We start from the raw sequence: 23,776 nt of genomic DNA on the forward strand, positions 1-23,776 counted from the left end.
GCTATGTGAAAATTACTGATATCAGAGAAACCTGTACTATTCCATACTCCTCTATTGGTTTCAAAAAGAACACAAGGCCAGCAAAATAGTTTATTTTTCAATTTACATGTAGTTAGCCATTTTGAAGATTCAGTTTTGAAATGACGCACATAGTTTTTCATTTTTGTAGTCATGGAAACGACTGGAGTAGGCCTACCTTTTACTATAATATTTTGCTTTTCATGAAAGCTTAAGTACCAAATCAATGATTAACAAACGGTCCAAAACACAACATTGTGACTTCGCAGTCGTGACTGGTATTGCTGCCGGATGGCGACTTGCCGACAATTGAGACGATGCAGTTGGTTTGAGCTCCAACAGATTTGAATTTCGAAATGAATCCCTTTCCATGTATACTAAACAGCGTAAAACACATAACATTGTTTTAATCCATGTTACACTTCAGAGGCACACTTTCAGTACTGAATTGATAATGCACAAAAACAATAAACGTACTAATATATTCTTTCTAACAAGAAGAGAGACATGGAAATGATTTACCAGGGATCGCCCAATCGTATTTATCGTTCATGTACGCAAGGGAATAGCTTTAAATCTGCTAGTCCAGGCCGGCGATGCCAGTGCAGCTGACTGGTTCGCGTGGACTGGACGAGTCCATTCTACAGAAGTTGGGTGCTGAGGAGAAGAAACAGATTGAAGCTGTCACTGTCACGTCTTGAAACTTTTTAAAATTCAGACATGAGACGTAATAAATTTTATAAGCTGATGATACTTAGAGGACTAGGCTAGTCCTACTGGTCCACTGACGGCACACCACTGATACTTTACAAATTTATGTCCTTTGTCATCATTTTAACGAATCTGTGAATATTAACAAGACATGGCGACTAATATACATACCTGTCTGTGCAGACTTCATTATCCTCTATTGCTACTTCCACCTTCATCTCCTCCTTCACAGTTTCCAAATCACATGGATCTTGCTGTAAATAATACAGAAAGATGGCATAATTTAGTTAATTAGAGCAATCACTTTATAAAGAATAGGGATCCTCATTTTCAATCCCATTGTGAGCAAGCAGAAATCCAAGCACTGCTCTAATGACTAACATTCTACACCAAATAGATTCAAACACTTATGATATGCTATGTGTATTATTTCTAAAGATGGGCACATAAATTAAGCCAAATATTTGGAAGCATTAACAGATATTTCACAAAACAAACTTATCCAAGGTATAACATAGCCCAACTTGTAGTAACATAACATTACACTGTACTTACGAAGTTTCGTGCATATTAGAAATTTAATATGGGTAAAAAATAAATTAATAAAGATAATCTTCCACAGACCTAACAACTGCATAAAAATGGGAAAAGCTAAATAATGAGGCTTCAACAGCAGCAGTAGAATAGCAGTCACAGTAACAGTATGGGTAGGTCAAATGGCAGTTGTAGCAGTAGTGATGTTAGTATTACCAGGACGAATAGAGGAAATAGTGTACGCACTTCTATGCTTTCCCATTGTCGGTGGCGGACCTGACAACTAGTGGCACTAGGATCTATCAGTGTCTGAAGTCAGACATCTCGAAAATACATTTCTCGCGCATTTAATGATGAAAGTTGCTAGGGTTGTTAATATGCTTTATTCTAGAGGGTTATGTAGATGTCTTCAATTTGTTGTGCTTTGAATTAACCAGTGACAAAAGAATATTGTATGGTGGTTTACAAAATAATTACAAAAATCCCATACTGTTTTGTTCTGGGTTGTAGATCGCAATACAGTAGAAAGTGTAAATAACACTCCTGCTGTGTTGATTGACATGTTTAGTATATCATTTGGCCGGTTATGTAGTAGATCATTCCTCAAAGTTTATTGCATGTAACCTCTGTGCCCTTCGATAGGTGTGTAAAAGGTCTAAACATTGTGCAGCTCTCACCCAAATCAAAGACTACCGATCAGGAAGGAACATCAGTTTTCTAACCCATCCCTCCCAAGCTGTGTATCACGTAGTTATTCAAACATAATTGAAAATTGAAGAAAAGATTAGCTCAGCAAGTGCAATGTGGGATGACATCTTCTATCTTGACACTACTGACGCTCTTTTGATCCAGTCTTCGGGAGCAGGTTGTTGCAGAGAACACATCATGGATATTATTCCTAAATTAGTCTACCACTACTTAAAGTGCCGATTCTTCTTCAGGACAAAGGAAATCCGAAGAGAATTACAAACTCGTAAATCCATCAAGTCATCTTGCAAACTCTCAAAGGTAATCATGGTGAGTAATTTAACTCATTTATAGGCATGTAAAATGTCATTCAACTCTTTCTTCATTTAGTAAAATTTTGTAGGTTTTTCCTGTCCCTGAATTCGGAACTTGTTACAAAAAGATAATTTAAATATTGAACTTATAATTGCTTTTACAATGTTCCAGATCCCATTGTATTTTCTGTTATGAACGTTCATAATAGTATTACCTAACAGAAGACTATTAATTATGAATAAGTGACTATAAAGGTATTTCTAAAGTTATAAATAGCTGGGTTAAATGAAAGAACTTTGCTTTTAAAAAGGACTACATTCAGCATAAAAAGTACTGTGAACTTCTTCCAAGTCACACTCATAGCGGTAGCAGTGCTGCATTGCGGTGGATCCATGTAAACTCACAGAGTGCGTACACTATTTCTTCTATTCGTCCTGGTAATACTAATGGTACTTCTAAGATTTGCAGTAGCACAGGGCTAGTGGAAATAACAGTAGTAGTTGCAAGTAGCAGTAGTAGTAGAGGTTGCAAAAGTATCAGTAGTTACAGTAGCATTAGCTGTAGCATCAGTGACAGTAGACGTTTTGGTAGTAGTAGTGGTTAGTAATATTACATTATTTAATGACATTCAACATGGGATATTCCATTTAAAAATTAAATGTTAATGTGATTTGGATCACATATTTTGTCTGGAACCACACATCCACGTCATGAGCCTCCCAGTTCAACTCTCCTACTGCAGGCAGACATGCAAAGGATTTCATCATCCTCTAAACTTACATCACCTCCAACAACGAACCTCCGATCAAACCAATATTTAAAGTTCGTGTGGCTGTAGCCTGTATAAATTGTCGTGTGGTTTCCCTTAGTTTATAATTTGATTTTTGTTACTGTAAAGGTATAAACTTGTCTGGTGGTGCGGATGGACTTAATTACAACAGAATAAATAAATAAATAGATGGATGAATGTGAGCAGGCGAGTGGGCAGGCAGATTTATAAATAGATAGACAGTTTTATAGAGAGACAGATACACAGACAAGACAAGACATATAGACAAACAAGGAAGTAGTAAACAAACAAATAGGTATATAAATGAATGAAAATTAAATTAGTAAATACATTATTTACTTATTTATTTGTCATTAATTAACAAACAGATAAATAAAATGAGGAAATAAAATTGTTAAATGATAAAAAAAGTGTTAAAATTATATTCCAGCACTAATTACAAAACTTTAAACACGTATCCAGAGCATTCTGTTGTCTATCAAGAACTTGGGTGTCAAGAAGGTTCAAAAAGAATGGGCCGGCGACAAATGTCCAAGTTCCAGAAACAGAACACTGTGCATGCCCATCTCCTTGAAGCTCCAGTTCACAAGATGACACAATTAAACCATGTAAGTGTGATGCATTTTATTCTAAAATATGTAAAAAAAAAAAAAAAGGTAAAGGTATCCCAGTAACATGCCATGAAGGCACTTGGGGGGCATGGAGGTAGAGCCCCATGCTTTCCATGACCTCGGCACTAGAATGAGGTGGTATGGTCGGCACCACGCTCTGACCGCCTTTTACCCCCGGGAAAGACCCGGTACTCAATTTTATAGGAGGCTGAGTGAACCTTGGGGCCGTTCTGAAAGTTTGGCAAAGAGAAAAAATCCTGTCACCACCTGGGATCGAACCCTGGACCTTTCAGTCCTTAGCCAGCTGCTCTACCAACTGAGCTACCCAGCTCCCTCTAAAATATGTTATAAAATAAAACGAAGGGTTGATTCTAGCTGCATCAGGACCTCTCAGGGGTGAAATAGCAATAGAATTGATAAAGACTAAATCTATCGAAACGAAGATGAATGAGAAAGCTACATAATATGTTGGATTAAAGTATGAGCTATTGAAGCATAGGTGGCTTATGCATCGGTCTAAATCAGATAGCACTGGTTGTAGTAGGTTCGAATCTCCATTAGTCCTAATTTTTTACATTACAAATTTACCATAATAAGTTTTTATAAACACCATTTACACAAGCACCAAGTGGCAGCACTGCCTGGAAGTGAATAGTACTCCTCCCCCATGCAACACTCCTGTCTGCATTAATATATGGACGCTTCATGAGACCACTTCATAGGTCGGGTCACGTGAGCATTGCATATTGAGGATGGATGTCATACATTGGGGCAGGGCATCCATGGTCAGTTTGTGGTAGAAGTATATGAACATATTTTGGAAATGTAATGATTCCTTCCTCCCGAGAATGGTATCCAGATGTTTCAGCAGGACAACCACCTGGTACACACCGGCAATTGCATTCAAAGATGGTTTACGAGGAGACCTGATGTCGACCTGCTTGAATGGTCTCCAAATTCATCTGGTAAGAATCCGATTGAAAACGTGTGGGCTAGATTGAAAAGGATCCTACACTCTAATTGGGCAGAACAGCTGACGAGTTGTGGGACAGAGTACTAGATGCATGGGAGGAGGTGGCAGCGGACGTAGATCTATTCTATAATCTTGTGGATTCCATGACAGGCAGAATGAGGGCAGTTATTCATGCAAGTGGTTTGTGGATGAAACACTACTCCCTACCGCAGGCCTTTTTTTCTTTATATAATTATGTTTCTCGCATAATTTTTGTTTATTTAATTTGATGTGCTTCTTCTGATTTTTGAAGAAGCAAATAAACTATTTTGTATACAGTCCAGGTCGTGCCTAATAATATCCCACGAATGATGGGCTATAATATGATTCCAAGACTTGCATAACCAAGTTTATTAACAATTTCCACGAACACTTGTCATTAAAAATATAAAATAATACAATAAAAAAAATCAACCCTACTGAGAACAGAACTTACAACCTCTGGTTTCGAAATCAGAAACATTACCCCTATGCTGCACCACCTCGTAGCACTTGCTGCATTGTAGAGGATCACTATCAAAGAATCAACTGGAACAAACATCACAGCATTTCCTTCAAACGCAATGACTTTACTCATGTGAACCTGACTTAAAAACTGTACATTTAAAGTATCAAGTGTCGGGCCATTCTTTTTGAACCCTATTGTACATTTTTATTTAAAATCTATATTGAAAACACACTTAAACTTTAGACAACATTGGGCAAAGGAAAAAATAATTAGCAATAAAGTGAGATTGTTAGTCAATCTGATACAGACCAGAATACACTATGGGAATGTGTTATTGTGACATGCAGGTAATGCATTGAAAATAGAGCTAGTGAACCACTCACTTCAACTTCACACTTCACCATAGAAAAGCTGATGGGCACTGGAGTTTTCTCAACTTTTACCTCTGACGTGAGATCATAGCTGTGGTCAATGCATTCCGTCTTAACGCCTGTCACGCACTGATCCCATAATTTCCCTTCCTGCAAAACAAAGACACGTCACAAATGAACAAATTAATTTAGTCTACATGTTCTGAGGTTCATTTCATATATAATTCTGCACTGCAATGAATGGGAAATTAAGGTCGAATGGGGGCTACAGTGTACATTACAGGCAAAATACAAAATTGAAAATAGAATATGTGTACTTTCTGAATGTGAATAATGTGACTGTTTTACGATTCTTTCTTATAGTTACTGAAGCAATGGTCTAAATATACTGTCGTTATTTATTTCAAAGAATTATCACGTAGGCCTACATACTCTTAATGAGACACAATTCTTACTATTCTATTATTATCCTTTCCAATCTCTAATATCTGAAAATAAATGTAAGCTTAAGATTATAAATGTCCACGCAAATATAGTCACTTGAATATATTTCACATAATATATCAAGCTGGAACACAATAATTTTACTGTCACTGATTTTAACGTTGCAATTTCTTTACTGTGCTAATGAGGGAGAATATCACTTCGAAACTAGGCAGTCAGAAAATTCCTCATATGAGTATTAACACAGTGAAGAAGTTACAAAGTTAACCAGTGATTGAGTCATTCGACTGTGATACACATAACACCTTCGAAGTAACTGTGACCACAGTTTAGTATACAGCCTACAGTCACGAAGTTCAACACGTAGGGAATATGCAGCCATAGACAGTTACTAACCACTAGGATCGCTACTATCGCCTCATCACAGACAATGCAAAATAGTACCGGCACAGTGTATTGTTCCTAGTACCCTCAACAACTCAAGCTTCGTGACTCTATATACTAGACTGTGCTATGATCTTGAGAACAGAGTGGCTCATGAAACTAGTAAGTTTGTGTTCAATGGTGATATTATTATTATTATTTAAGTGCTTATAACTGCATCCAGCAAAATTCCTAAGTGAATTTAAACATTATTTGTATTATTGACAGTTGAAGAAAGTGTGGAAATATTAGGAACATTTGTTTTACTCAAATAATATAATATTTAATAAGTTAAATACGAACAATTTGGTTACCTGAAAAACAGATAGTGTTTTGTTTTCTATCATAAAATAAAAGAAGGCACTGTTGCATAGCCTTCAATATGCAATCCCATCAACAAGATGAAAGCCAATTATCCTTCCCAAATCAAGGCCCTCCAGTTAACTCTTCTTCATCACGTTCCTTGATACAGCCTTCAAAATTAGTCACAAAATGACAACATGAAGAAATAACTGAAAATAATTCTTCTAATTCTGATGAAAGGTTTTTCATACCAAAAAACAAACAATTTCAGTTCTAAAATAAATTCTAAATATGTAGTCAACCTAACTACTGTCCACAACAAGTTTCTCCTCTTGAGGAGATGGTTGATGAAATTGATAACATGATGCCAGCATCAACACAAGAATCAACCTCTACTAGGCCTACTCCCAAAATGAGAGTACCGCCAATATTTCTTCATGATAATATGCGACAGAGATTCCATTGTTTTCAATGAGTATTCAACACAACAACAGTCCCAAAAATTAATACTACTACTGCAGCCAACTTTCGTTTGATTACAAAATTCTTAGAAGAATCACTTATCATACTTTTCGTAATCCAGTTACCAAGAAACTGGAAGTCGTTTTACGCAATGTTCCTCATTCACTAACTGATGAGGATATTATCTTGGAGCTTAAATCTCTCAACCTGCTGTTATTAAAGTTACCAGGCTTTTCTATAGAGACAGCCTATGCTGCTCTGCACAGTGGAATTGGACAACAATGATCAGGGTAAGAAGATTTTTGACATAAAACAAATTCAACATGCTCTCATTAGAGTAGAATATCGTCGAAAACCCCGAAACATTTCTCACTGTACAAGACGTCAGCGTTATGGTCACACTAAACTTTTGCCATCTCACACCACACTGTGTGAAGTGTCCTCAAAATCATCACTTTTCTGAATGCACTAAACCTAGAGAAGCCGAGCCAACATGTATAAACTGTGGAGGAGCACACTCAGCAAATTTTAAGAGTTGCAGTTATTATCTTAGCTTAAAGAAAAAATCTGATTCAAATCCTTCACAGCAAAACCTCAAAACATCACCGCCAACCTTAAATTTGCAAAAACTTTCCTAATCTTACAGCAAATTCTCCTTCTGCCTCGCCATCTACACCTTCTTGGCCACACTCAGTACCCATTAAAACAAATGTCTCCAATACTTCCATTCAAGATACCTCTCCTGCTACAGATGTCATTGAAAACTTAATTCAATTAGTGATAACTTCCCTGAAACCACACCTACCTGTGATTAAAACTTTCCTCCTCCAACTTGTCACAGCCTTCTCAATAATGAACATTAATGCCAATAAAACGTTCTCTGAACTGATTATTTTAAACTGGAACGCAAATGGAAAGAAAGCCAAGCGACATTCGCCTTATAGTTGGGAAAACCTCGGAAAAAAACCAACAAGGTAATCAGCCCAAGCTGGAATTGAACGCGCACACCAACGCAACTGAGCTGCACCAATGGCAAATTTGATCTCATCATAGGTTACAATACACCAATCTTCTCCTACCTTCAACTGACCTTTCGCCATACTGCAATGTGCTACATTCCTTGCTATGAACTGATTTGTTTCAATGAGTGATACAACATGTCGTGGAGACACCTACCACAAGATGCCCCAATTCGTGAATGTATTGAGCATGTTGTATTCCATTAAGAGGTACAGTCTTTTAAAAGAACTTTCTGTCCTCAGTCAGATTAATGTAGTTTTTGTCTACAAAAATATATTTCACATTGATATTAGATTCTTTTATGACATTAAAAAAATCTTTTTGGTGTTTACAACACTTCTTCCATTTAAGATATGTTGCCAGACATATCTCTTGATTGCTCCTCCATTGCCATGATAAGATTCAAAGAAGTTCCGTGAATCATCTGCCTAGTTATTGTTCGACATGGTTGTCTATTCTTAAAATGTGTGGCTGCACCATCCCTTCCAGGCAGTCACTTTCTTTACTGTTCCATTACAACAAAAATCATCAAGTGTTGCTTTATTCAAAATTGTTGTCTCAGATGTTGCATGTTTTGAAACATTAGATGTAACTGCATAACACAGAGTTCACAGTTCACTATGTTGCCTAATGTTTTGTAGCAGAATAGGCCTACTGCAGCATTTATGAAAACAGGAGAAGTTGTGTCCGTGATCCAGTGAGCTGATGTTAACTCATTTTTTGTCCTAACTCAAATTAAATTGATCTACCTTAAATTCTTGAAAATAATATTTCAAAAATGTTCAAAATGTATAAATATTTATTATATCAATGGGACAACTAACATAGATTTAAAAAAGGCCTATCTTTTAGAATTGCTAAATAATACCTTGGGTAAGTTAATTTATGTTATTAAATAAGATAATCATAAATTCATATCAGAAATTTAGTACCATTTACCTAATGTGCAAATATATAGGCCTACACAAATTAATTTATTTATATACAGGAACACTTGTTGTCCAGTCAACTGCCCGAAGACAGGTTTGAACCTCACAAGTGATACCAAGAAGTCACTACTTATGAGGCAACTAGGCCAGGGGATAAAGGGGAAGGTGGCCAATTCCTTTCCTCCTTACAAGAATTATTATGAAACATATTTTCAAAAATGTTTTGCCTACAGTATATGTACATTAAAAAACGCAGGGGTGCGTGTATACACACACACAAATATCTAAATCAACAATAAGTATTTTAAATCCCACTGCTAATTATGTTTAGGCGTAAAGACTTCCAATAACAACAAAAATTGTAACTGGATTTGAGGATAAACTGTACTGACACACGAACATAATATTTTTTTTCGTGTGTCACAGCCATTGTGTTACGTGTGTCACGTGTTTTTCTTGTAGAATTTGTATATAAATTAAAATGTTGTCCATATAAGAAGTTGACTGTTATGTGATGTGTCTCACTTTTCCAATTATGAAACATTAAAAAATGAAATCGTTTTGAACAAATACAAACAAATGTCCATTTGAGTGTGACACACGAACTCTCAACCTTTCTTAGTCATAACTGTAATCAAGCACGAAATAATCATTTTATTCCGGTTTCTATGCATCATAATTATTCACAAAGGTCAGTACTTCTTTATTAATTGAATGTAACATACACAAGTAATGATTTACTTTCCTTAAATGTGCATTCAAATATGTGATTTCTAATAGAAAATTTCACGTTCTAAAACCACAGAATTCTTTATGCTTTTTCTCCCACGTAAGTGTTGTTACGCAATCAGTGTTGTCAGATTCAAAAAATTCTAATCATAACGAAAGAAATGACATATAACAAGCACAGATTCGTCAGATTTTTCTTTTTCATGAAAATGTCTCATTTTCATGGAATGACCCGATTATATAAGTGTCAAAAGTGTATATAGAACAATAAAGACATTTTACTGTGTTTGTGAGCGAGCATAATGCATATCTCTGAGTTGTATTTGTTGTTGGAGTAATATTCCTTGCAAGAAAGCGTATTTAGCTATCTGACGTCAGAAGACAGCAAATGGAGAACACAAACTTTTGCACTGCATACCTTTCCCATGTTATAAACTGAATTCGCACTGATGCAGTTTGTGAAAAAATACCATAAAAGGGATAGTAAATTTGAATGAACTATTCGTGTTATGATTAAAGTTCATTGGTTCAACTTTAATAACTTGCCACAGTAAATGTCGGGTGTGGCAGAAGAGTCCTGTCGTTTTCACAGGTGAGGTGCAAGTTTCAACATAGAATCTAATAAAAGAATACTAATATAATGAGTGTAAAATTTGCTTAATAAAATACATAACAAAAAGGAAACAAAAGCAAGGTGTGGTCGATTTCTGACTGGAACCAAGGATCATGGGACTTGTGCCATCAACTCCCTGCTGCCACTCTGCCTCCACAGTGCTGGATCCTAGTGATGATACATGTGAATATTGTGCTTAGAATATCGATATTTTGGAATATGGCCTACTTGTAAGACCAGCAATACCGATAAATATAGACAGAATGCAAACAAACAACTCTAGACTTACAGCTGATGAGAAAACTGCCTCTTCTATCTCTGCATCTCTAGGTGACTGTACAATCAAAGGGTCAACTTCGGGTTCTGTCTTGATTACATCCATTACAACTGGAAAAACAATGACAGAATATCATATGTTTGCAGTATGCTGAAATTCTCTTAATAAAGTTGTTTGTCATCCTCGACTGTCATAGAAAATGTATGATATGGGATACAAAAGATTTTATAATGCACAAGTCGAGCCTCAGCTGCAATAATTGTGGTCATCAAATGCAAATAGGTCACTATAAATACTGCTACTGTCTTTTACACAGTCAAAGCATTGTTAAATATCTGCTGACACACTAAACTTTCAAAAATAGGAGACAATCCCCTGATATCATTTGTTTTGTCCCCGAAATAAAGTAACATCTGAATGCATATGTACAAAAATCAGACACAAAGTGTGTGTGCTTGTTTGAAAGTGGCAACAGCATCAGCAGATCGATTTGAATTTCCATTGGTAACACATAGAGCTCACGTATTGTGGGTCCTTATCACCACAGCAGGGCACGTCCTCAGGTTGCAGATGGAGGAGACAGCCTCCAGATATGGAGGGTAGATACAAATATACTGAATAAGTGGTCGTTGACAACTGATAAGGGGTGGTCCTCAGCTTGGGGGTTGAGCGAAGGGCTAACAACCTATCATCGTAAAAAACAGCTTGTTACAAAGCCACACAATAAGCCTCAGATTGGGATTGATTTTCTGGCACGACAACAGCAAAGGAATAAGGTTATGAGATCTGCCTAACCTAACCTAACCTGTCACAGATTGGTAGGGCATATATGCAATAGACTGAGTGTACACTAGCGTGAAAGGTGTGGAAGCGATGTTGGAAGAGAACTACCTCAGTGCTCGTTTAATCTTAAGTATTATTCCCATAAACAAAAACATTCATCTTTCGTATACGCAATACAACATGTATTCAAATAGCGGTTTCGAAATCCCTCGCATTTTCTTTCCTGCAAATGGCGGCTTTCCATTATTTCAATCTGGAAACATATTTCACACTTTTCAGCTCTGGTATGGTAGGAGCTCGATTCAATTTTTGAAAGGAGAGAGAGAGAGAGAGGGAGGGAGAAGGGAAGGGGAGGGGGATGGAGGGAGTGAGAGGAGGAGAGGAAGAGGGAGAGGGGGAGAGGGAACACGGGGAGAGTGTCTCGCCTAACTCTGCGACCTCAAATATTTTCGAAAAGAAACAAGATATGAAAATCTACTTATGCAGGCATGTACATATGTCAGGGGCTCACACAATAGGAGGGTAAGCACAATCTAAAAACTTAAAACAATATCACTTTGAATTCATACTTGCTTTTTTTATGGAACATGTATGTTATTTTCTCGCGAACTAAAAACTAAAGATACTATTAGTGATCACATAATTGGTTTCACTTTTCTAAATCTCACACTTTCTGAAATAACTAAACTTTTAAAAGTTGGCAATGGAGACATTGTTTGTGATGTTATGCAAAGAGTGTAGTACAGTACACACAGCAAGGATTACTTGCACTGTCTCTGTACTAAGAGTATGCATTAAACAAAACAATATCAGTACAGTACGATCCACTTCTCAGTGTACTAGTGTCTGCTGTACATCTTTCAGTGTCAAACAGGTAAATACTGCAGTAATATTTCGTTTACAGATGACGCATCCTTCACAAATCAAGTTAACGTGAATGTGACGAACATGCACTACTGGTTCGTGCTAAATCCCCCCTGGCTTCGCGAGGTTGCTGATCAATGGCAGTGGAGTATCAATGTTTGGTGCGGTGTCATCGACTACCATATTGTAGGTCCCTATTTTTATCAGGGAACATTAAACAGACAGTGACATGCATCATTTCTTCAAGAACTTCACCCTACTAATGCAGAATGTGGGATGGGAACTCGCCTATCAGCATGATGGGTGTCCTGCACACTTCGCACATGTCTGCAGTGAAGTAGTGGATGCAAATTTTCCAAACCGGTGGATAGGACGGGGTGGTCCTTTGAGATGACCAGCTAGGTCTCTTAACTTGACGCCATTAGATTTCTGTCTCTGGGATGCAGTGGAAGATAGAGTGTACCTGGAAGTCCCAATGATACTAGTGAATTTCTTTTTAGTAGGTTATTTTACCAAGCTTTATCAACATCTTAAGTTATTTAGCATCTGAATGAGATGAAGGTGATAATGCAACTGAAATGAGTCTGGGATCCAGTACCGAAAGTTACCCAGTATTTGCTCATATTGCGTTGAGGGATAACCCCGGAAAAAAACCTCAATCAGGTACCTTGCCCCAAACGGGAATCGAACCCAGTCCACCTAGTTTCGCGGCCAGACGCGCTAGCCGTTACTCCACAGGGGTGGACCACTAGTACTTGCAAATGGCCTTTAAGGAACCACAGGTTCATTGTCACTCTCACATAAGCCCACCATTGGTCCCTATCCTGAGCAAGATTAATCCAGTCTCTATCATCAAATTCTACCTCCCTCAAATTCATTTTAATATTATCCTCCCATCTACGTCTCGGCCTCTCCAAAGGTTTTTTTCTCTCCAGTCTCCCAACTAACATTCTTTATATGCATATCTGGATTCGCCTATATGTACTACATGTCCTGCCCATCCCCAACGTCTGGATTTAATGTTCCTAATCATGTCAGGTGAAGAAGACAATGCATGCAGTTCTGCGTTGTGTAACTTCCTCTAGTCTCCTGTAACTTCATCCCTCTTAGTCCCAAATACTTTCCTAAGAATATTATTCTCAAACACCCTTAATCTGTGTTCATCTCTCAAAGTGAGAGTCCAAGTAACGTAACTGTTTTATAAATTCTAACTTTCAGATTTTTTGACAGCAGACTAGATGACAAAAGCTTCTCAACCGAATAATAACAAGCATTTCCCATATTTATTCTGCATTTAATTTCTTCCCGAGTGCCATTTATATTTTACTGTTGCTTCAATATATTTGAATTTTTCAACTTCTTTGAAGGATAAATCTCCAATTTTTATGTTTCCATTTCATACAATATTCTCGTCACATAATCATATACTTTGTCTTTTCGGGGTTTACTTCCAAACCTATTGCTTTACTTACTTACTTACTTACTTACTTACTTACTTACTTCTTCTTCTTCTTCTTCTTCTTCTCTCTAGGCTTCCAGCCTGTTAATCCAGAGTATCTCTCCATCTATTCAAGTAAAATTCACATGTTCTCCGTAATTGTATGTGAATTTTCTCCCAACATATTCACGTCATTCACATAGACTAGAAGCTGATGTAACCCGTTCAATTCCAAACCCTCTCTGTTATCCTGGACTTTCCTAATGGCATATTCTAGAGCAAAGTTAAAAAGTAAAGGTGATAGTCCATCTCCTTGCTTTAGCCCACAGTGAACTGGAAAAATATCCGATAGAAATTGGCGTTATGGACTCTGCTGTAAGTTTCACTCAGACACATTTTAATTAATCGAACTAGTTTCTTGGGAATACCAAATTCAATAAGAATATTACATACAACTTCTCTCTTAACCGAGTCATATGCTTTTTTGAAATCTATGAATAACTGATGTACTGTACCCTTACAGTCTCATTTTTTCTCCATTATCTGTCGAATACAAAAAATCTGATCAATAGTCGATCTATTACAGCTAAAACTGCATTGATGATCCCCAATAATTTCATCTACGTGTGGACTTAATCTTCTCAAAAGAATATTGGACAAAATTTTGTATCACGTCAAGAAAAGTGATATTCCTCGAAAGTTACCACACTTAATCTTGTCCCCTTCTTAAAAATAGGTACAATTATGGATTCCTTGCATTGTTCTGGTACAATTTCCTTTTCCCAAATAGCAAGTACATGTTTATAAATTTTGCTAGATAATGCGCTTCCATCCTCTTGTATTAACTATGGTGGAATTTGATCAATACCCGGAGATTTGCACTTTTTCAGATTTTCTATCGCAATTTCGACTTCAGAAAGTGTGGGTTCCGGTATAAATGGCTCAGCATTTTGTATTTGAATTTCGTCCCGGTCATTTCTATCTGGCCTATGTACATTTAGTAGATGCCCAAAATAGTTTTTCCATCTGTTCAGGATTGAATGAGAGTCTGCAAGCAACTCACCATTCTCATCCTTCATCACGTTTACCGTTGCCTGATATCCATACTTGAATTCCTTTATGCCCTTATATAAATCTCGAATGTTTTTATTTTTACTATTTGTTTCTACCTCATTCAATTTTTCCTTCAAGTAATCTGTCTTTTTATTCCTAAGTGTACGATTTGCTTCCTGTCTTTTGTTGAAATAATTATCTCTATTGTCCTCAACTGGATCTTGTAAGAATTTCAACTTTGCCTGTTTCCTTCTTTCTACTACCACGCAACAATCTTCATCAAATCACAGTTTCTGTTTCTTAGCTTCATAATGACCTATGCTCTGTTCAGCTGCAATTTTGATATTACCTCGAATATTTTCCCACACGCTATTAACATGTAACTCTTCCTCAACTTCGTCGGAACTTGCTAATACGGCAAACTATTTGAAATTTCGACCTGATGTTACTTAGTTTCCTCGTCCTTTATTTCGGAATATTGAATCTTCTAATATTAACTTGTCGTTCTACTCACTTGGTTATTGATAGGCCTGGTCTTTCTGTTAATTCTCCAATTACCAAATAATGGTCAGAATTACAGTCTGCCCCCCTCAAGGTTCGAATGTCTACTATACTAATATGTCTTCTTTTATCTATCAAGATGTGATGTATTTTTTTTTATTTTATTGGGTTATTTTACGACGCTGTATCAACATCTGAGGTTATTTAGCGTCTGAATGCTATGAAGGTGATAATGTCAGTGAAATGAGTCTGGAGTCCAACACCGAAAGTTACCCAGCATGATGTGATGTATCTGGTGATGTGTCAATCCATCTGAAGAAGTCCAAATAGGCTATATTTACGTATATCCTTACGGAGGATTTTTGTACTTTTGACAATTAAATTTTTTGATGTCGCAAAGTTGACTAACCTAACTCCATTATCATTACTAGTTACGTGTAGGCTCTCTTTTCCAATAGTCGGTTTAAAAATATCCTCCCGTCCTATTTTAGCATTGAAATCTACCAATAAAATTTTCATGTCATATCTAGGGATGGTAACTGATGAAGAGGCTGTTTCAATTCCTCATAGAAGCTGTCCTTTATATGGTCGTCTTTCTCATCTGTAGGGGCGTGAGCATTTATAACTACGATATCGCACCATCTACCCTTAAGTACTAAATACGATAACCTATCACTGATAAATTCGACCTTTTTTACTGCTGATTTTACTCTTCCCTAATTGGTGATTATCGTTTCCTTCCCCATAATACAACAAGCAATCTCCTATTTGTGTTATGCTGTTCCCATCTAACCTAACCTCCTGTACTCCCACAAAGTCTATTCTATATCTAGGTAGTTCTTTTTACTACTGGTGTTATCTCTCCTGTTCTATAAAGACTAGTTATATTCCACGTACCAAATCTCATAACCTTATTCCTTTGCTGTGGTCGTGCCAGAGAATCAGTCACATACCGAGGCTTATTGTATGGATTCGTAACAAGCTTTTTTTTTTACGGTGATGGGTTGTTAAGGTATATGTATATGTTAGAAACACAAAAAATTATGAAAAATGGCATTTTTTGAAACAGTATGTTTTGGATGCAGCATTTCTTCTTCTTTCATTTGCTGGTTTGCTTATTTAATACTGACTGGTAGTTTTGTAGATAATGGCACTTTTCTATGATAGTAACAAATGGTTACACCCCCTTTTATCTGTCAAAATGTCAGATTTTTTTCCTGAAATACTAAGCCATTTTTACCCATTTCAAAGTACTCTGGAATTTCTAATAGTTCACAAATAACTCATAGATAGCGATAGTGCACAGTTCTAGCCCTTCCTGCCATCTATGAACAGAAATTATAATAAAACAGCAGAAAGAAAAGTTGTTTATGTACAAGTTTCATACACGTGGTTACACAGGTTATGAGTATTATTTCCAGCTGTTTGTGCCTTTAGTTTCAGTTTAGTGTTCTCTTTGCATATTTATTTTAGTGTTAGTTATTATGGTGCATTTAGTTTAGTGTTATTTTATAGTGCTGTGTGGCAGTGATGGCTAACAAACGTAATACAAGCAGGAAGAAGCAAAGGAAATTTTATGGGAAGAAGAAGGAAACAAATGTAACTACAGATAGACATTGTCCACCATCAAGTGAACACACAGAACATTATGGCTTTATTCTTTTTGATGTTAGATATTTAACAAAATTAATTTTACTACTGGCTTGTCCAGAATGTCTTATGGTGGGTTCAGTTTCATTATGTTTGAATTGTGGCAAGAGAAATGGTTTGGCAGTATGTGTGAAACTAGCTTGTTCAGCCTGTGGGTATAATTCTGATGAATTATTCTCAAGCCACAAAGTTTCAAAATATTTTGAAATAAACAGGAGAATTGTCTATGCGAGCCGAGAAATTGGTTGTGGCTATAGTGAACTGAACAGGTTATGTTACCTTCTGGGCTTGCCATGTGGCCTCAGTAAAAATTCTTATCAGGGTCATATCAAGCATGTAAACAAAGTGGTAACACAGCTTGCTTATGATACAATGAATGATGCTCCTAATGAAGTACGTGAAAATACTGGTAGCAATGAATGTGCAGTGTCAGTTGATGGAACGTGGCAACGGAGGGGATTTTCTTCTTTGTCGGGTGTTGTGACAGCCATGTCAGTAAAAACTGGTAAAGTTCTCGATGTGGAGGTAATGTCCAAAAGCTGCATGTCTTGCAGAATGCATGCTAAGGAAGACAAAAAATCACCTTCATATCAGACTTGGCTAGCAGACCATGTACCAGTATGCTCCTGTAACTACAAGGGATCTTCACCTAACATGGAACCTGTTGGGGCAGGTAGGCTCTTTTTGAGGTCAGTCCAAAATAGAGGATTACTTTATACTCAATATTTAGGAGATGGCGACTCAAAAAGTTTCAAAACTGTATCTGAACTTGACCCATATGATGGGAAAGAGATTGTGAAATTAGAATGTGTGGGGCATTACCAAAAGCGTTTAGGCAAAGGTCTTAGGCAATTAGTTAAGACCAAAAAGATCGGTGGAAAGGGGAAACTGACTCAAGCCCTCATAGACAAACTTCAAAATTACTTTGGTATTGCCCTCAGGTCTAACACAGAAAGTGTAGAAAAAATGAAAAGAGCTATCTGGGCCTCTATGTTCCATGTCGCAGCAAATGACAGCCAGCCACTTCATGCAAAGTGTCCACTAGGTGAAGACAGTTGGTGCACTTATCAAGTGGCCAAAGCAAAAGGCATCCCTTACAAGCATGAAGGTCCTGGTATTCCCATTGCAGTGATTAGACAAATGAAACCGGTCTACGAAAGACTGACGGACGATAAAATGTTGCAGAAGTGCCTGCATGGGAAGACCCAGAACATTAACGAGTCCTTCAATGGGATGATCTGGAAAAGGTGTCCAAAAGAAACCTATGTGGGACATGCAACACTGAATTTGTGTGTAATGGATGCAGTGTGCCACTACAACCGTGGTCCTGAAGTGGAGCTGGACATCCTAAGGAAGATGGGAATTGAACCTGGACTGAACACAACTACGGGTGTATCTTCTTCGAAGGTTGTAAAGGATATAATGAAGAGAAATCAGGCTACACCAGAAGGAAGAAGCAGAAGAAGATACCTGAGAGGAAGAAAAAAAATGAAGGTGGATCGCGAGACTACTGCTGAGGGTATAACGTATGAAGCAGGAGGATTTTGACAGCCTAACTTTCAACTGCCGTTTCCCGTAAGTACAGTTTCTTGACATATTGGCTTAAGGAAAACATCATATCTCATCCAAGAAAAAAGATAGAGGTATGATTCTGGTATCATTTTGAAGCTTGGAATGTAATCTAGTGCATGAATCAAATAAAAATTTGATCTACATGTTCACAGTCCCATTAAAAATTTTTTTCTTCAAGGTTGCATACTTTTTTTGTATAATATTTTACAAAATTTAAGATATTTATGGTAAATTATAGCAAAATGTTATTCAAAGTTTATTCAGGCACTAGACAAACATTTTTCCTATAAAACAGTGAAGGAATTTTGAAAATAGCTTCATTAGGAAAGAGGATATCATGTTTACCGTTTTATTAAATTTTTTAAACAAAAAAAAATATTATTATAAACAATTTCAAAGAACAATTGTTTAAAAATAGTTAAATCTCTTAATAACAATGTATTCTTGTAGCTAAAAATATTGAGAGCCCTAAATATTGCCTAATTTAAATTTTCACCCCCTAATGTATACATATACCTTAACCCTTCACCCAACCCCCAAGCTGGAGGACCACCCCTCATCGGCTGTCCGCGACTGCTTATTCAATATATTCACAGCCACCCTCCATATCTGGAGGCCGGCTCCTCGATCCGCAACCTGAGGACGCGCCATGCCGTGGTGATAGGGACCCACAATACATGGCTTATATACGTCTACATACAGTATTTAGGCCTACCTATTTTCAGCGCTCAGTGTCGAATATTCTCCACCATCGACACTACAGAACAGCCACACCATGCAAAACGAAACGTTATTTAACTGCATGTAGTGCACATACTCCACACACGGATATCAAGACTGCCGTGACTTGAGATAAAGTATTTCACGAGCGGCTCGGGGCAGGATCATGGATGTTGTGAGATGAATAAGGCCGGGTTCACAGAGAATGAGAAGCGACGCGGTGAGGCGAGAAGTAGCGTTGCCATGGATAAATATATAAAATATTTATCCATGGCGTTGCTTTACAACGCTTCGCGACAGCTTAAGGTCTGCGCACACCGAGCCCCTACCACGCTGTAGCGGAGAACTGAGAAATATGTTCCCAAATTGAAGCAGCAGAAAACGCGCGGGATTTCGAAACCGCTATTTGAATACGTGTTGTATTGCGTATCCGAAAGCTAAATGTTTTTGTTTAAAGGAACAATACTTCCTTTGCGATATACCTTTAATACCGTGTGTCTGCTGTCAGCAGAGTTGCTAGGTTTTCTGCGAGGGAAGTCGGGATATCAGAAACTAACTTAAGACATTAGACTTATCATCACTTTATCATAAGATTTATAGTTGTCTTCTGCAAAGTAGTATTCGCGTGCTTTTAATGTAATATTCGCCTCCCTGAGAAAGACTAAAATACGAAGGACACACAGTAGGCTACAGTGAATACTATAGGCTAATCGTTTTTTCTTTTATTGACCACGAATATGTTTTAACCATTCGCTACTAAATTAACTTTGCAACTTTTCTTTTTCGAAACCGGTACTGCAACAGTACATCTGACGATGAGTCCATGTTTAAACATACTTCACTAAACTATAAAACGCAGGAATTGTATGTGTCTGTTATTGGTGTAAAATACCATATCAAAACGCTATCTTTAGTGCCACTCAACGCACCTAAAATACACAATGTTTATTAATTGCGAGAGCAGCAACTATGTACCGAAACGGATTAATCAACAATGCGGTAGTACTAGGGGACTATTATCTTACGAATAGAATAGCTGGATTACCTCACAGACTTACTAAATTTCCGCGGGTTACCTCTATGTTTACGATGTAACCATTTGAGCCAATATATAAATAAAAATATCGGATAATAGGAAATGCAGACTAACTTGTTTAAATTACGTTCTAGGCTATTATCCCTCAAATCGGGATTTTTATCAATCTCGATCCGCTTTATCGGGATTCAACCAGGCTGTCAGGCTTGTATCATTTTCATAGAAACTCCGAATGTGAATATTCATAACCAAGGTTAATAATGTCTACTTTTTTATTTAATCTGTAGGTTAAACTGTTGTATAAAATCAAAAAGCATTATTATTATTATTATTATTATTATTATTATTATTATTATTATTATTATTATTAGTAGTAGTAGTAGTAGTAATAGTAGTAGTAGTAGTGGCAGCAGCAGCAGCAGCAGTAGTATAAAAACTGCTCCATTAATCCGTAACTAAGAGGAGTTACTTTCAATCAGGCATATTAAAAAAATTAACTTTTTGTAGTTTATACAGTTTCTGTTGAGTCGTCCAAAGGAACGATGGTGTGAAAATTCCTTCCTCTAACAGGCTATGTGGCCTAATACTTGTTCTGGGAGTTGAATTTGAAATGTGTTATGCCATTACTTAATGAGTGGATAGTACATGCAGTATTAATGAACATGTTTCAGCTTTTAGGCTCTGAAATTTGTTTATATACTTTTTTTAAACAGGATCTATTTGTACCATCCCGCGCCGTGGTGTGATGGTCTAAGGCATGCTGCCTAGGACTCGCATTACGGAATGCGCGCTGGTTCGAGTCCTCATGGGGAAGAAATTTTGTCATGAAATTTCGGCCAGTGTATGGGACCGGTGCCCACCCAGAATCGTGATGCACTTGGGCAGCTACGATAGGTATCAAAATCCGGTTGCGAAAGCCAGCTGTAAAGGCTGGGAGGATCATCGTGCTAACCGCACGATATCTCCATTCTGGTTGGATGATCGTCCACCTCTGCTTCGGCATGTGGGCGTGAGGCCAGCAGCCGGCTGGTCGGTCTGGGGCCTTCACGGACTGTAGCGCCACGGATTATTATTATTATTATTATTATTATTATTATTATTATTATTATTATTATTATTATTATTAATTCTGTATCTTCGAATTCGGCGAATAATTTTATTATTCATGTATGCACTGAAACAACAGCTGTTTGAAGAAAGGGAAGGATATGGAGTGGATGAAGGACAATAACAATGTATGCAGTAATAACGTAGTTTGAAATGAGTTGAAACACAGAATGATTCATTGTAGGGTAGAAATTCTCTCTGCGGATTGCACCTATCCATTTTCGGTTAAATGAATCTTTACTCAGATGAAACCTGAAGCACAAACAGTCGTATAAGTACAATAGTTTGTCTTCTGTAACATAATACGGGCCAAAAATATTGTAGAAATTAAAGATTAACTAATCAGTGAAATGTAACATTCCTTCCTTCTTTATCTTTACATCTGTGTGCATTGCTGCAATTAAAAACAGCACACCAACGAACCATACTTATTCAGCTCAACCAAACAAATGGCCGCCCGTCGGCTGTTCAATTTGGGAGCATAACACTAGCGCCAGTGAGCGGTCTAGCGGTTATTTAGTAAGTCTATGGCGCACACCGACGCGTGAGAGTACAGCGGGATATGAATCCATTCACACCGCAGCGACACAATCCCGCGTTTTCCAGGAGTAGATCAGGACAGCACGTTTGCACATCTCCTTTTTATGTTAGGTTAGGTTAGGTTAGGTTAGAGTAATTTTAACTGTACGCTTCACTCGTGGTTAGGTTAGGTTAGGTTAGAGTAATTTTAACTGTACGCTTCACTCGTCTTTTCAGTTTGAAAAGAACCTAACCTAACTGTACGCTTCATTCGTCATTTCAGTTTGAAAAGAACCTAACCTAACCTAACATAAAAAGGAGATGTGCAAACGTGCTGTCCTGATCCACTCCTCGTTTTTCCGCGTCCCGCATTCATTTTGGCAATGGCAACTGAACAGTTAATAGAGTGCGTTAGGAGCGTTATTACAACTTCTGCCGCTAGGTTCGCCTCGCAATGATGAATAGTTCCATTACTAAGCACTGTGTGTCGTGAAAATTCTGTAATTAATTTTGTATTACTCATCGAGTACGAAGATTATAAACATGCCAAGCATATTTCAGTTTTATTGGAGATTTATTGATGACTTGTTAAATGATAATATACAGATTTTCAGTCTACCACTGATTTACAAGTAGTCTGATTTAATTAAATTTACAATTTTGTTCCTCGTAAGTCTGAATTTGTTAAATTAAAAATGTTGCTTTCAAACTACACTCTTCATCTGGTTCATTTACTTTGGGTAATAGATTGTTTTCAGTTATGCATTTTCCCTTCAGATTTCGTTCTCTCGTTCGTACTACTTGTTGATAATTATTGCGTTATATTATAGTTAACTATAATGTGTTTCGCACGATAGGGTAGGGAGACATCTTGCATGTGGCGCTCCTAGCGGCTCCACCCCTCAAATCAGGGGAGAATTCAAACTCTTCATTTAATTTTCGGGACTGCATTCCACTTTGGTGTGAAGACAACGACGAATTTCGCAGCGATCGCGGGATTACAAGTTTCTCTTCCTCTTCGAGCATTTAAGTTAACTTTGTATTAACAGTTTTGGTTGTTGCAAAATATAGATTTGTTATTGTTTACGTCGGTTCTTCTTTTTGGCTCATGTCGAACAGGGATTTGTGTGTAATCAATTAAGGTATATGTATACCTTTACATACAAAAAATAAAACTTTGTTTTGCATAATTTTGGTCTGTAAAATGTTTATACAATTGAGTTTGGTATCAGAAAGAGACTGAAGTGAACAGATCCCAGGCTCATGTCAGTAGATTTACTGGCCTGTAAAAGAATTCCTGCGGGACAAAATTCCAGCACATCCGGCGACACTGATATAACCTTTGCAGTTGCGAGCGTCGTTAAATAAAACATAACATTTGAAATCGTGTCTAAATTGTTTTTAAAAATTATTTTGTTTATAATTTTGACATACAACTTGAAACATAATAGCTCATGCAGTTTTTAAGAAAGAGCCAAATGTTTTATAGCTAAAACTATTCTTTAGTGCCTGACACAGAGCTATTTTTTTATTTTAATTACATTAATTAAATAATACCATATATGTAAATTATACAAATGTTTTATGTTGCATAAATCACGTAAAATCCATAGATAATTATCAACAATATTAATGTTCTTTTACTCATTGTCACTAGGGGACATTTCAAGCTTCAAAATGACACCAATATCTTCTTGGTATCATCATACTTGGCTGAGATATCATGTTTAAAAGAATTAGACATTCTAAAATTACTTTTTACAGGAAATGAGCCATAAACTTTCAGAGCCTAGAAGCCTCCATCATCATATGTCATCCCTTAAGCAGCTTCATGTC

The 23,776-nt window shown here is 37.1% G+C and overlaps 1 protein-coding gene across 3 annotated transcripts in view; it reads right to left on the minus strand.

Annotated features, from left to right (window-relative positions):
• The window catches only part of LOC138715518 (zinc finger protein 239-like), a 40,180-nt gene extending 20,741 nt beyond the window's left edge, over nucleotides 1-19,439 (minus strand). The window contains exons 1-4 of one of the 3 annotated variants that reach the window (XM_069848534.1): nucleotides 19,274-19,439; nucleotides 10,710-10,807; nucleotides 5,570-5,647; nucleotides 901-983 (exon numbers count right to left, since the gene is read on the minus strand). In XM_069848534.1, coding sequence (XP_069704635.1) covers nucleotides 901-983; nucleotides 5,570-5,647; nucleotides 10,710-10,802 — 254 coding nt within the window. In that variant the 5' untranslated portion in view covers nucleotides 10,803-10,807; nucleotides 19,274-19,439. Of the gene's footprint in view, nucleotides 1-900; nucleotides 984-5,509; nucleotides 5,648-10,709; nucleotides 10,808-19,273 lie in introns of those variants that run through there. The other 2 variants (XM_069848533.1, XM_069848536.1) reach the window with 2 other exon arrangements.
• Between the last annotated feature and the right edge of the window lie 4,337 nt (nucleotides 19,440-23,776).

Source organism: Periplaneta americana, chromosome 15 (genome assembly GCF_040183065.1).
Source record: "Periplaneta americana isolate PAMFEO1 chromosome 15, P.americana_PAMFEO1_priV1, whole genome shotgun sequence".
Classification (NCBI taxonomy): Eukaryota; Metazoa; Arthropoda; class Insecta; order Blattodea; family Blattidae; genus Periplaneta; species Periplaneta americana.